The sequence below is a fragment of the Geotrypetes seraphini genome, chromosome 2 (assembly GCF_902459505.1).
Source record: "Geotrypetes seraphini chromosome 2, aGeoSer1.1, whole genome shotgun sequence".
Lineage (NCBI taxonomy): Eukaryota > Metazoa > Chordata > Amphibia > Gymnophiona > Dermophiidae > Geotrypetes > Geotrypetes seraphini.
The window spans coordinates 454,059,007-454,074,162 of record NC_047085.1 but is presented as its reverse complement, the minus strand read 5'-3'; the positions used below and the strand labels follow the sequence as shown (position 1 = coordinate 454,074,162).

Sequence of the window (15,156 nt, the reverse complement as noted above, 5' to 3'; positions counted from 1 at the left end):
AGTATAGTTCCCTATTCCAAGTGTTTCCTTGAGGTTTTCCATCTAATAATGTTGAAGAACACAGTAACACATTATAATCCTAAATAGTAATCCAGCTTTAATTATAATATAGTGTTTAATTATCTTGCAAACAAATTACAGTCACTGAGATTCATTCATAGGTACTGTATGTTTTTTTTTTGGCAAACTTAGAACAAACTGAAAAACAATGATATATTTTTTTTCATACAGAAAACCAAAATAAAATGGTCACGTAAATCATTTAAGTGATTGGTATTGCCAAACCAAGACTTAAAAGTAATAAAAAAAAAAAAAAGCCACACAGATTTTGTTTTCATTTTTACTGCAAGAAATATAACCAAGTTAATCACAGAATCAGTTCTAATGAAGAAATATGGAAAATTCTCTATAGAGGTAGAGTCCAGTGCACAAGGCTATAAAGATATTTAACAGTCTAAACCAGACTGTGCCAAGTTTTACGGAATCCACTTTAAATTTTAAGTATTAGACTGTATGTACATACATACAATAAATAGACTATACAATCTTTAAAGCAGTTTAATAAATTCCACAAAAAATTATAGCAGTTACACTGAGATTTTTTTTTTTACATATTTTAGGATTTTTACCACTTAAAACCGTGTTTCTGCTATAAATATGGTATGACCTTTTTTTTTTGCAATTCATTGATAAAACAAGAAACGTCCCCCATAATTCTATAAAGCCTAAGTTATACTTAGGAGGGTATTTATCTCCCAAAGACTAAGGGCTCCTTTTACAAAGCTACAGTAGATATTTCTATTGCAAGCCGGCAAAGTAAATGCTCCAACACTCACAGGAATTCTATGAGCGGTAGAAACCTCTACTGCAGCTTTGTAAAAGCCAGCGTAAAATAGGTGTCTGTTCCACCTACAGTTTGCAGTGCACGGTTAAAGTATTCCATACCTTTTAGAGACGTGTGTTTATATTCTACACTGAGAGAATTTGAAGAAAAACAAGTCATTGATTTGGGTACTCACAGCTATGGTGTCTTGGCTCAACAACCACATGATTAGGTATGTACTATTTTATAATAAGACATAGGGCTAGATTCACTAAGCCCACCCACCAATCATGTCTTGACCGCTTAGCGACCTCTTTGCGACCCTGACCTGATTCACTAACCTTCCTCCCAATCCGATTCCGCTCCACGCATGCAAATGAGGGGAAGGGCATCCAAAAGTAGGAAGGCAGCGATTCACAAAAAAATGAAGGAACACTGACTGGGCTGGCCGATCACAAAAGAAGCGACTGTCGAGGACCAGTCGCTCACATCATTGCCGACTGTGCTCGCCATGAAATCCCAGCCCTGCAGCCCATCGAACCATCAAAAAAGCCCCATGCTCTCTGCCACTCTGCCCCGAAAGGTGGCGAACAGGGATACATCGCTGCACTTCCTATGCTTCAAGATTCCTGCTTTTGCCACCCCCGACTCTCCTGCTCTCTGCCGCCCTTCACTGCAGTGTGAGCCCGTGGTTTTAATCTGCGGGCTTAAAGTGGGGCTGCACTGCAGGGAAGGACAGCAGAGAACAGGAGAGTCGGGGTGGCACGGGCTTCATTTTGGTCTTCTAAAAGTCTGAAGTCATGCCGGGCACAAGCTGCGAACTTCTCCTCCACAGCCCCCCTCAGTTCTCCTCCAACCCCTGCAACATGTGGAGTCGGCAGCACTCGAACACCAGCGGGAGGGAGGAGACCCATTGCTATCCCTCTCTCTTCCCCTTCGCCTGGAAGCTGCGGCCCCTTTGTGAAGCGTCCGCTCGGCTTCAGCTCCAGTGTATCAGGGAACTACCTTTCTCAGTAGTTAATGTGATGTTTTGTCAAAGGGGTTCCTTTAAATAGGATATTTGTTTTTAAGCAGAATTCATTCTCTGTATGGATAGACGCTTTTTCCCCCGAGTTTCCCTTTGGAGCAGGAATGTTTACGAGATGTGGGTCAGAGTACTTGAGGCCTATTTTCCAGGCAGATGCAGTGTGGGAAAGAGCTTCGGCCATTATGGAAGGGAAGTAAAAAAGTTCCAGCGGAGAGCATGTGCAGACCATCTACAGCAGGGCTGCTCAATTCCGATCCTCGAGATCTACTGGCAGGCCAGGTTTTCAGGATATCCACAATGAATATGCATGAGAGAGATTTGCCTGCACTGCCTTTGTGGTATGCAAATCTCTCTCATGCATGTTCATTGTGGATATCCTGAAAACCTGGACTGCCAGTGGATCTCGAGGACTGGAATTAGCCTCTTCAGCAATCTGTGTCATCGGGGGGGGGGGGGGTTCCTCCAATTGCTCACATTTGAATATGGACCTGTTGTAAATTGGTCAGCCTGCCACGAATCGGACACGATTGGGCGGGTTGGTGAATCTAGCCCTTAATGAGCTTTCATGAGCAAGAACTGTTTTAACCTCCATGTCCTATTCAAGACAAATTAACAAGTCATTTACAGAAAACGTTTACAGAAGATTAGGGTTGGTATGAGTTTTTTGAGTGCCATGCAATTTGAAAGTAGCCTGCAATGTTTTAGGAGGTTAAGTACAGCATAAATCACACCTCTGCTGTAGATCACTCAAATACCCCAAAAGTTAACAAAACAATATGAAATCTCGTCATCTCTCCACTAGTGCATACGTTAGTAGAGGTATTATAAGTCTACTCTCTCATTCATACTCTCTCCATGCTTGCAATGAAAATCACTCAGAAAATGCTGTCCTTCAGGAAAACTCACAATCATTTTCAAAAGTATCTTTCTAAAATGTGCAAAGGTCCACTTCATAGAAATAGACGTATTGGGTCCCATACTTTATACAATGTTCTTTTTAAGGAAGGAATTACATAATTTACTATAAAAGATTCTTTCTTGCCAGTTTGGCTTATTAAGAAAAAAAAAAAAAAAGAGTACAACTGAGAACCCCCCCCACCCCACTCCCTCAATGCAATATGCTTTCTTCACAGCTTTGAATTGAATTTTTAATAAAACCCATACTGAAAAGTGCACTGGGTCTTCTTTTCTCTAACCATCCTACTGGTCATACTAACTATGCAATAATATCAGCACGTTGCTCTCCAAAGCTCCATGTATCTCTTGTACTTGGCAGAAAGAAGCAAAAAAAATATTTTTTTTGTACATTTTTGATTTTCTACAAACAGACTGACTTTGACCGAAAGTGAACATATAAAAAGGTTCAGGATATTGCTTGCAACAATGAATCTGGTTATGAAGAAATGAGTTAGTTAGAGTAGACAATTAATGCTGAATGCCATTTAACTGCTAAGAATCACTGCTATAGGCCTAGTGTATGGCCTTCCATTTCTGAATCATCATCTTTGAAATACAAGGACAGTCATATCTTCATCTTGAGGGGGAAAAAAAAATGCATTCTGACTACGCGAGAAGGCACGCACACATACATATCTGCACATGTACATCAATAACAAAATAGAAACAAAATTAGGAATGACCATTTGATCTTTCTTCATACTTTTGGTTCAGTACTAAGGTCAGAATAATTCAACCTATAACAAAATTCATACAGAAATATGATACAGGTAACTGGATATAAATTAATAACTGGAAGGTGGTGGATGAGCAGCAGGGATGTCAACTAGTTTGAAGCTTGTGCTACTATTCAGAGATGTTGAATTTGCCGATGTGCCGGGGAAAAGCAAGAGTAAAACTAAAACTGCAGAAAACAGCAATGTGTGATAGCTAGCAGGATAATTTAAGATGAAATGCCATCATTCATTTTTTTTGTTTCATAATAAGAATGACATCTCTTATCGTCCCTTCTTATACTTGGCTCCCACATCGGCCTTTGTGTGAATTCTTCCAGCATTTGAGTATCTGTTTCCATCCCATGAGGCAGTGAAAGTTAGTAGCTGCTGATGGTGTTTCCAAACTGTTGGTTCATCTCATTCAATCTACAGTACATGAGTGGGAGGCACTGGAAGGGCACTTGCCAGATCTATTAACGTTAATGCCCTTATCCCAACCTCCAGGAACAAAATGATGTCTCATTTATCCTCACCCCCCCAAAAAAAAAAAAAAAAAAAAATTCCCACCCCCCCCCCCAAACAAATGAGAGATGACATAAAATCTCCATGGAAGAAGCAGTCCATTGGTGAAGGCTGCCTAGACCGAACTCTGCTGTTAAGAGATGATGGCTGGTGACCACCGCACCACAGTCAGATTGTCAGCACTGGCTGATCGTTTCCTAGCAGATTTTCTGAAGTCCTTGTACTTGTCTTCACACAAGCGGGAAATGGCCTGCAAGGCAAGAAAGAAACATAAGAATTATAAGAACATAAGAATCGTCTTACTGGGTCAGACCAGTGGTCCATCTAGCCCAGTATCCCGTTTTCACAGAGGCCAATCCAAGTCACAAGTACCTGGCAGAAACCCAAATAGCAGCATTCCATGCTACTGTCCCATGTTTGTCTTAACAGCAGACTATGGACTTTTCCTCCAGGAACTTGTCCAAACATTTCTTTTTTTTTTTTTAACCAGCTACATTAACTGCTCTTACCACATCCTCTAGCAATGCGTTCCAGAATTTAACTATTCTCTGAGTGAAAAAATATTTCCTCCTCTTGGTTTTAAAAGTATTATACTCTGTAACTTCATCGAGTCGAAAAAGGCAGTAACTACAAATCAGTTGATATTGGGCTCCCCCCATGCTCAAAACCCTCTAAGTTAGTAGTAGGGTTGTGGGGTGGCACTCTCAAAGTTCTTTTTTCAGTTCTATTAAAAAGAAAGGGGAATGTAAATTATTGGTACACTAAAAGCTAGTCTCTCTCTTGCAAAATATAAGAGTTGCCCCTATCTCTAATAGAATTCACCTACATCGCTCATCACTAATGGGGAAGTTATCAAGATGTTGTAAAAGTCAGGTTTTTTTAAATCACACCCTGATATACTGTGGGAATCACTAATCTGTGGTATCTCAGTACCACAGATTAATGATTCCCAGTAACATATGCATAATGCTGTTTATGAGCAACCTCACAAGCAATGTTATAGCACTCTCCTGACAGCATCAGGTTGCAAAGCCGTGGCCTGATACTCCTGGGCCAGATCTTAAAGGGACTCTGCAAATCAACTGTGAAATGCCCTAGCCCAAGGGTAGGCAATTCCGGTCCTCGAGAGCCAGAGCCAGGTCAGGTTTTCAGGATATCCACAATGAATATGTATGAGATGGATTTGCATGCACTGCCTCCTTGAGATGCAAATCTATTTCATACATATTTATTGTGGATATCCTGAAAACCTGACCTGGCTCCGGCTCTCGAGGACTGGAATTGCCTACCCCTGCCCTAGCCCCATCCAACACAAACACCTTCCCGAGCCCCCTCCCAATATGAATTCCTCCAGTCTGAAGCCCCCCATCCTGACTGTCCCTGCCTCACTAGAAGATACCCCCCTCCCCACCAAGTCTTGAAAACCCTAACTTCTAGGCCCTACCCCCACCCTCCCAAAGGCTCCTCAGGGCCTACATTTAAAAATCACTAGCCCTTATGGCACAGGTGTCGAAGTCGGTCCTCGAGGGCCGGAATCCAGTCGGGTTTTCAGGATTTCCCCAATGAATCTGCATGAGATCTATGTGCATGCACTGCTTTCAATGCATATTCATTGGGGAAATCCAGAAAACCCGACTGGATTCCGGCCCTCGAGGGACTTTGACACCCCTGCTTATGGAGTCATGCAGAAGTGATCCCCAGTAGCTCCTGCCCTTTTTGATGTCAGGTTCATAATGGCACCAGTGATTCCTAATGGTTTATGGTTTACTAGTTTTTTAGCCCATTACCGTATTTTCGCGGATATAACGCACGCGTTATACGCGATTTTACCTACCGCGCATACCCCTCGCGCGTTATATGCCTGAGCGCGGTATAGAAAAGTTTTTAAACATAGTTCCCACCCCGCCCGACGCCCGATTCACCCCCACAGCAGGACCACTCGCATCCCCACCCCGAACGACCGCTCGCACGCGCTCCCACCCGCACCCGCATCCACGATCGGAGCAAGAGGGAGCCCAAGCCCTCTTGCCCGGCCGACTCCCCGACGTCCGATACATCCCCCCCCCCCCCGAAGGACCGCCGACTTCCCGACAATATCGGGCCAGGAGGGAGCCCAAACCCTCCTGGCCACGGCGACCCCCTACCCCCACCCCGCACTACATTACGGGCAGGAGGGATCCCAGGCCCTCCTGCCCTCGACGCAAACCCCCCTCCCTCCAACGACCGCCCCCCCCCAAGAACCTCCGACCGCCCCCCCAGCCGACCCGCGACCCCCCTGGCCGACCCCCACGACCCCCCCACCCCCCTTCCCCGTACCTTTGGAAGTTGGCCGGACAGACGGGAGCCAAACCCGCCTGTCCGGCAGGCAGCCAACGAAGGAATGAGGCCGGATTGGCCCATCCGTCCTAAAGCTCCGCCTACTGGTGGGGCCTAAGGCGCGTGGGCCAATCAGAATAGGCCCTGGAGCCTTAGGTCCCACCTGGGGGCGCGGCCTGAGACACATGGTCGGGTTTGGCCCGATATTGTTGGGGAGTCGGCGGTCCTTCGGGGTGAGGGTGCGAGTGGTCCTGCCGGGGGGGGGGGATGTATCGGACGTCGGGGGGGGCATCAGGCTTTCAGGATGGGGACAGACCTTCAAGGGGGGACAGGACTTCAAGGGGGGACAGTGCACGGAAGTCAGGGGGGTGAACGGAGAGTCGGGACAGCGCACGGAAAGTCAGGGCGGGCGAAAGGAGCGTCGGGCATCATGCGCGTTATATGCCTGAGCGCGGTATAGAAAAGTTTTGGTACATATCATCGTGATTTCTGCGCGCTATACCCCTGTGCGCGTTTTACACAGGTGCGCGTTATATCCGCGAAAATACGGTACATTAACGGATGCTAGAATAGATATGTAGACTTAGGCATTTCTTTCTTTATTTTTCTTTCTGTCTCTCTCTCTCTGCCCGCTGTCTGTCTGTCTGTCTTTCTTTCTTTCTGTCTATCCCCCTGTCCAGCAGCACCCCTTCCCTGCTCCCCCTGTCCAGCAGTAGCCCTTCTCCCTTCCTTTTACCTCCCCCTGTCCAGCAGCATCTCTTCCCTGCTCACCCTGTCCAGTAGTAGCCCTTCTCCCTTCCTTTTACCTCCCCCCCTGTCCAGCAGCACCCCTTCCCTGCTCCCCCTGTCCAGCAGTAGCCCTTCTCCCTTATTTTACCTCCCCCCTGTCTCTCTCAGGCAAGCTCGCCTCCCTTTTACCTCAGACTCCTTCACAACGCTGAAGAGCCGCGGTCATGTTCCCACACGCTGTCTGTGTGCCTGGCAGCGGTGCCTTGACCCCTAGAGCCCTGGACATTTGCTGTTTGTCAAGGCGCAGGCTGGCTGGGGTGTGGGAGAGGGGAAGCCATTGCCACGTATGCACATGAGAATGAAACTGCCGCAGGCTCCTACTGAGCATGCGGGGGCACGGAGGCACAGATCACGAATCAAGAACGCACGGAGTTTGAAGTGCGCATGCGCGCTAAGGGTTTTATTATAGCGGATTAGTCTTATTATACCACTCATTTATTTTACTGGTCCAAGCGGTTTACAGAATACAATAAAAGGTAAAAAAAAAAAAAAATGACCTGGTCCATTATTAGATAAATAGACCTGATCCATACAAACAGCAAACATATTAAGAAACTCAATTATTGAGCAGGATAAATCTAACCATACATAAGAACATAAGCAATGCCTCCCCTGGGTCAGACCTGAGGTCCATCGTGCCCAGCAGTCCGCTCACGCGGCGGCCCAACATGTCCAGGACCTGTGCAGTAATCCTCTATCTATACCCCTCTATCCCTTTTTCCAGCAGGAAATTGTCCAATCCTTTCTTGAACCCCAGTACCGTACTCTGCCCTATTACGCTCTCTGGAAGCGCATTCCAGGTGTCCACCACACGTTGGGTAAAGAAGAACTTCCTAGCATTCGTTTTGAATCTGTCCCCTTTCAACTTTTCTGAATGCCCCCTTGTTCTTTTATTATTCTAAAGTTTGAAGAATCTGTCCCTCTCTACTCTCTCTATGCCCTTCATGATCTTTTTTAAGTTCAATCTTTTTATTAAGTTTGAAAATAGTACAATATACAAAATCAAACATAACACTAAACCGTGTATTGCAGTGATACATTCAGTAGGTTATAGTGTGCGCAGTAAAAAGCATCATTAGCAATCTTGTCCTGCGATGAGGACAATACTGAACTTAACATCCGTGATTATAAGCTAGAGACATGTATATTCATAAGACTATTAAAGCAGTGATCTATCTAGAGCTACAATAATCTGAAACAGGAGACCACACTTTGTGATATGTATTAGAGGAGTTAGTCTTATCTGCCGCTATGAGTTCATATTTAGAGAACAAACAGACAGTATTCCACCAGGTATTATGATGCAAGGAAGAAAAATCTTTCCAGCTTGACAGAATAATTTTGAACGCTATGAGGATCAAGCATCTAAGCAATCTAGATTCATGTTTATCAAGGTGGTGTTTCTGTAGTGCATTGGATCCATATATTATAATGGCGAATGAAAGATCCTCACAGATATGTAATATTTGACATATTGTGGCCCAGACATCCGACCAGAAGGGTGTTAATCGGGAGCAGTGATATATCATGTGATCCAAAGTCCCTACTTCCGACATACAGGACCAACATTTGTTTGAATTAGAGGAATCAACTTTGGACATTTTTAGTGGTGTCCAGTATGCACGATGATAGAAAAATAGTATAACATCTAACATAGAAGAGGACTTTAGTGCCTTAAATGATTGTGACCATACCTCTTCCCAGTCATGTTGATCAGTAGGTACAGACGCATCGTGTGCCCATATGTCATATAACGTCAATGGTGGATTGAATTTCTTCTTATGTAATATCTTGTACCAAGTGGATGCCTGTTTCGTTGTAGACAAGATCGTAGCAGCCCATTGAAGTATGGTAGGAGTGTCAGAAACAAGGGTTTCTTTTTTGAAATAGGCCATTAAACAGTGTTTTAGTTGCAGCCATTGGTATCGATAGGAGAAGTCTAATCCAAATAGCTCAGAAAGTTCAGCAAAATCTAAGAAGGTGGATTTAGACAGCAATTGGCCAATAGGCCAAATACCCTTCTTGCGCCAAGATTTCCATTCCATGTATCTTCCCTGTATGAGTAGAGTGGGGTTGCGCCATACAGGTGAGCTGACGGTGGAGTTCCATCGTACAGGAGCAATGGAGTCTATTTCTAAAATAGAATCTATAGTAGATGATAAAATGATGTTGTCTCGTATTCTTTTTCCTTTATGAGCAAATGATATGTAAGTGAGCTGTTCCTCAGGAAGTAAAGCACTCTCTAAATGTAGCCAAGCTCTCATATGAGACTCATCTGGTGGAACAAGCCACTGAGAACCCTGCCTGCTTAGGAAAGCAAGGTGGTAATCGTAGAGGCTAGGGAAATTGACACCTCCGTGTTCTTTAGTACATTTCAGCTTTTTCAAGGATATGCGAGGTGTCTTAGAATTCCATAAAAATTTTACCATGGCGGATTCAAAATTCTTATATGCAGACATTGGGAAAAGAAAGGGTAGCATGGATAAAATATATGTAATTTTAGGGACCAGAACCATTTTAATAGGGTCCAAAAGGCCCCACCAAGACAACTTCAGAGGCGACCATCTGCTGGTAGTGAAGGTGATAATATCAGTAATGAAGGATATATTATAATCCTGAGTTTCTTCGATTGTGGTGCCGAAGTACAATCCTAAATATTTCAACTTATTCGGGGAGTATTTGAGATGAAGTGCTCTGATCTCCTCTCCACAGGGCAGACCTGAGAGAGGCATTACTTCAGACTTAGTTGGATTGAGCTTGTAACCAGATACAGCCGAGTATGAGTTGATGGAAGACAGCAATGCCGATAAGGACTCCAGCATGGTATAGATTTGGACGTCGTCTGCGTAGGCTGACAGTTTAATCGAGAAGTTATCAAAATGAAATCCTTGTATTAAAGAGTTGGATCTGATGTCAATCAGCAGTGGCTCCAGGGCCAAATTGAATAAAAGAGGGGAAAGCGGGCAGCCCTGCTTGTTGGAAAAAACATCTCAGAAAGTGTCCCATTAATGCGAAGTTTAGTGGCTGGATGAGAGTAGAGAACCCGCACCATTCGGATAAATGAGTCTCTAAAGCCAAACCAGGATAACACTTTAAACAGAAAGGACCACTCCACCCGGTCAAATGCCTTTTCCGCATCTAAGGCAACTGTGACAAATGGTAAGGCCGATCTAGAAGCAAGTAGTATAATATGAGAGAGAAGGCGGGTGTTGTCGCTAGCGAGTCTGCCACTCATAAAGCCATTTTGATCAGTGTGTATTATTTTTGGTAACACTAATTGTAGTCTGTTTGCCAATACTTTCGCATATAGCTTGGCATCAACGTTGATCAATGACAGAGGCCTGTAGTGTGGAACATATAGTGGGTCTTTGCCTGGTTTTGGCAGTACAATAATCATCGCTTCTGTGAAGGATCCAGCCGCCATGCCCTTGTCAATGAGGTGTGTCAAATAAGTCAGCAGAAGAGGAAGTAACGTATCTTGGAAGGCCAGGTAGAATTCAACCGACAGTCCATCTGGTCCTGGGGCCTTGTGTTTAGCCATAGATTTTAATGCAGCAGATAAATGGTCCAGTTCTAGTGGTGAGGATAGAAGGTCATTATCACTATCTGATATTTTGGGACCAGAGATACGGTTTAGGTACTCTTCTATGGAATGTGGAGAAGGATTTTCTGACTTGTACAGATCCTGGTAAAATTGGTGAAATTGACCACATATTTCTCGTTCGGTAGTTAGAGTCTCCTCCGTCTCAGTTTTGATTGCTGCTATAGTGGTTCTTTGCATCTTCACTTTCAGATATTGTGCCAACTGATGGCCAGCCTTATTGGTCGTGGCATAGTATTGAGAGGATTGAAGAAGGACCTCAGAAGCAGCCGTAGTACTAAGACTTAAGTTATACTCATAGCGCAATTTATTTAATTCAGTTTGTAGATTGATGTTGTCAAGATCTGTAGCATGAGAGGCCTCCAACTTAGCTATACGAGATTCCATCAAATAAAGCTGTCGTCTGGTATCAGCCCTTAGTTTTGTGGCATAGGAGATGATGATTCCTCTGATGTATGATTTAAATGCGTCCCAAGTAGTTTGCCAAGACGTATCTTCGACCTTATTGAGGAGGAAGAAGACTTTGATATGTTCATTAATATGGTCAATGAAGAGAGGGTCCGATAATAAGGAAGAATTAAATCTCCATACTCCAGATGGTTTAGATGAGACAAGGTCTCGGAGTGAAATGGTAATTACAGAATGGTCCGAGATTGTGATGGGGTGTATTTCAGAAGTAGCTAATTTACTTATTAGAGTATTGCTGAGCAGAAAAAAGTCAATTCTCGAGTAGGATGCGTGCGGGGGAGAGAAGAAGGTGAATTTCTCTTCCTTTTGATGTAGAATTCTCCAAGGGTCCACCAGCTTGAACTGGCACATCAGATCCTGTAGGCAGTGCCAAGCTTTTGGTTTTTTATATGAGGCTTTGGATTTCCTATCCATTTCTGGATTTAAGACAAGGTTGAAGTCTCCACCCAATATTAGGGGTAATGCATCTGCAGAGCTAATATCGTCAGCTAGGGTTTCAAAGAAAGAAGGACAATCTTGATTAGGTGCATATATATTATAGGTGTGTATGAGACGGTTCGACACCTTCAGAGTAACTCTAATCCACCTGCCTTCTACGTCATGTGAGGATGAGACAATGCTGACGTCAGGACGCTTTCTAATCAGAGTAATAACACCGTTTCTTCTCCCTGCAGCTGGGGAAAACAGCGGCGCGTGAGCCCATTTGGGAGCAACCTTACGAGTTTCAGACTCACTAAGATGGGTTTCTTGATAGAATATAATATCAGGGTTGAGTTGTTCAGTGTGACGCAGGATTTTGAATCTTTTCACTGGATTGTTAAATCCTTTTACATTGAGAGGAAAACATGTTAAAGACATGAGAAACCTGGTGACATGATATAATATGAATCAACAAAACACAGACATAGCATTAGTAGTGCATATTCAAAAGTCCCATGAATGATGTGTATTCCAAACGAGAAAGGAGAATCAAACACTGCACATAGATAATACAGATGAACCTGCAATATAAAAGATAGGTATAGACCATTGCTCAGGCAATGGGTCTGATGGGCCGCCGCGGGAGCGGACCGCTGAGCAGGATGGACCTATGGTCTGCCTCAGCGGAGGCAACTTCTTATATTCTTATGTTCTTATCACAAAAAACTGTATTAAACAGAGCAACAACACCATGGGTCAGAAAGCTGACAAGAAAGAGAAAACTAAACAGCTAAGCTCCATTAGCTCATGTTTGAGATATATGGCGATATTTCAATAAAATTCTTCAGCATAATAAGTAACATTACTGGACATTAGTGTTAACTAGGGCTGCATTAAAGAGGAAAGATGCAAGTAGTCTGGGACATTATACTCAGCAGTATGTAAGTAAAAAATCAAGTTTTGTCAATGGCAGTAGGTTTCACACTCTCAATAAAGTCAGCTAAATCAGCTGGATTGAGGTAGTCTTTGGTGGAGTTATTGAATGTGACTCTCATTCGTGCTGGATATAACATACCAAACTTGGCTCCCATGTTCTTAAGCTGAGGTCTGTATGAAAGCAGCAGTTTCCTCCTCTTTGCCGTCTCCTTTGCCAGGTCAGGAATAATCAGAATTTTGTTGCCCTCAAAGGTAATGGGTGAGTGCAATTTGGCGTGCTGCATAATTTTAAGAACCTGCTGGTGCCTGAGCAAGGTAATAAGCACAGGTCTGGGGTACTTCTTGTGAAATACATTCGGTTGTGGGAGACGGTAAGCGCAGTCAAAGTCCAGTTTTATGTCATCCAGTTTTATGTCAAAGTCCAGTTTTATGTTTTATGTCCAGTTTTATGTTAAGGATTTGTGGTAGTAGAACAGCAAGGAAATCAATTAGATCGCAAGCTTCCCGTCCCTCCGGGAGACCCAGAAGACGGAAGCTGGTTCTCCTCGCGCAATTATCCGCATCCTCGAGGGCGCGCTCCAGTGCTGCCACGCGGTTCGTTTGTTTCAGCAAAGATTTGATCGAAGTTTCAGCGGCCGCAGTCCTGGTTTCCAAGGTAGCAGATTTAGCCTGTATGGCCGCAATTTCTTCCTTCATGGCCGCGAATTCAACTTTCAGATCGCTCGTGTCTTGTTTTGTTTCCACGAGCAGTTCTCTGATTGCACGGAGTTCAGTTAAGATGGCCGCCGATGCGGCGTCCTCAGGCTTAGCAGCCTCCGATTTTGACGGGGAAACGGGTTCAGCGCTTTTAAGTTTGTGGGGTATGCTAGCCGACATTTCACCCACCTTATGTGCTTAAATCGCTGCAAAAAAAAAATTAGCGATATTAAGGCCCGTTGATTGGTGCTTGAGACTGAGCCAACGGAGCTCGTGCAGTTAGCTTCTCACCTCATTGGGCTCACCAGCGCCCCCTTTCGCCCTTCATGATCTTGTAAGTCTCTATCATATCCCCTCCAAGTCTCCTCTTCTCCAGGGAAAAGAGACCCAGTTTCTCCAATCTCTCAGTGTATGAAAGGTTTTCCATCCCCTTTATCAGACGTGTCGCTCTCCTCTGAACCCTCTCGAGTAACGCCATGTCCTTCTTAAGGTACGGCGACCAATATTGGATGCAGTACTCCAGATGCGGACGCACCATTGCCCGATACAATGGCAGGATAACTTCTTTCGTTCTGGTTGTAATACCCTTCTTGATTATGCCTAGCATTCTGTTTGCCTTCTTATCGGCCGCTGCGCACTGTGCCATCGGCTTCATTGTCATGTCCACCATTACCCCCAAGTCCCTTTCTTGGGTACTCTCATTTAATTACATCCCTCCCATCGTATAGTTGTACCTCGGGTTTCTGTTTCCCACATGTAATACTTTATATTTCTCAATGTTGAACTTCATCTGCCATCTCATCGCCCATTCCCCTAGTTTGTTCAAGTCCCTTTGCAACCATACCAAAAAGTGGTACCTGATTCCCACTAAGATCAAGGAGCTAAAGGTAGGCCCTGGGACCTTTGGGAGAGTGGGAGCCCTAGCAGATGGAGGTTTTCAAAACTTGAGAGGAAGGGTCTTCCAGGGGGATAAGCTTGACTTGGGGTATGACAGTGTACTTGACATGGAGGAGCTTGTATTGGGGGCTTTATTTGGGAGGGGGCCTCAGGGTGGAGGTTGTGCTTGGGGGTAATGGTACACCTCACAGTTGATAAGATGCAACCTGGGAGCTTCAGGGCATGGGTATTTAGCCCGATGCTCCTAGGATGGTAAAATAGTTCCAGCTTTTTGTTGAGGTCATTTTTCCAACTACCTGTACAACATAAGCTTGAGGTGTTCACTGTGATGTCAACACTAGGCCACTTCTTAGACAAAAATTACCTCACTTACTTCTAAGCAGATGATATTACAATATGCATTCCTTTCTACAAGAAAAAAAAACCCCAAGATCAACAAATCAGTAGAGGAAGTCACTCATCTAATTGCTTACTGGGCTGACAACATGAAGCTGAAACTATATTAAAAAAAAACCCCAAATTTTTACTGATAAGCCCACTCAGAATCACCAGTGTCGACGCTCAAATAACACTGCATAACATCCCACTGAAACTGGAATCAAAATTGAAAATCCTAGGGATTATGTTCAACAAGAACCTATCTCAACTAGACTACTGCAAACCATTCAAAATGTAGCAAGACTAATTTTCTCAGCAACTAAATAGGACAAAGTGAACCCCGTACCTTGAACTACACTGGCTCCCCTTTGAAGCAAAGTGTATTTTTAAACTATGTACACCAATCTTTTTAATCTTCCATAGTGAAACACTAGACTACATGTTGAATTTAATAGAAATACCACCCAAAGACAAATACCACCTGATCAGCAATCATATGAGAATAAGATTCCCAGATCCTAGAGGTATCAAATACAAAACCTTTCACTCTACAACCTTCCCATACCTGGCAGCAAAATGGTGGAATCCTTTATCAGCATGAATAAGGAAC

The 15,156-nt window shown here is 44.0% G+C and overlaps 1 protein-coding gene across 2 annotated transcripts in view; it reads right to left on the bottom strand.

Annotated features, from left to right (window-relative positions):
* Window positions 1-4,099: 4,099 nt before the first annotated feature.
* Window positions 4,100-15,156, bottom strand: part of CCNY (cyclin Y) — a 384,247-nt gene continuing 373,190 nt past the window's right edge. For both annotated transcript variants that reach the window (XM_033931526.1, XM_033931527.1), the window contains one exon: window positions 4,100-4,295. In XM_033931526.1, coding sequence (XP_033787417.1) covers window positions 4,179-4,295 — 117 coding nt within the window. In that variant the 3' untranslated portion in view covers window positions 4,100-4,178. The remainder of the gene's footprint in view (window positions 4,296-15,156) is intronic.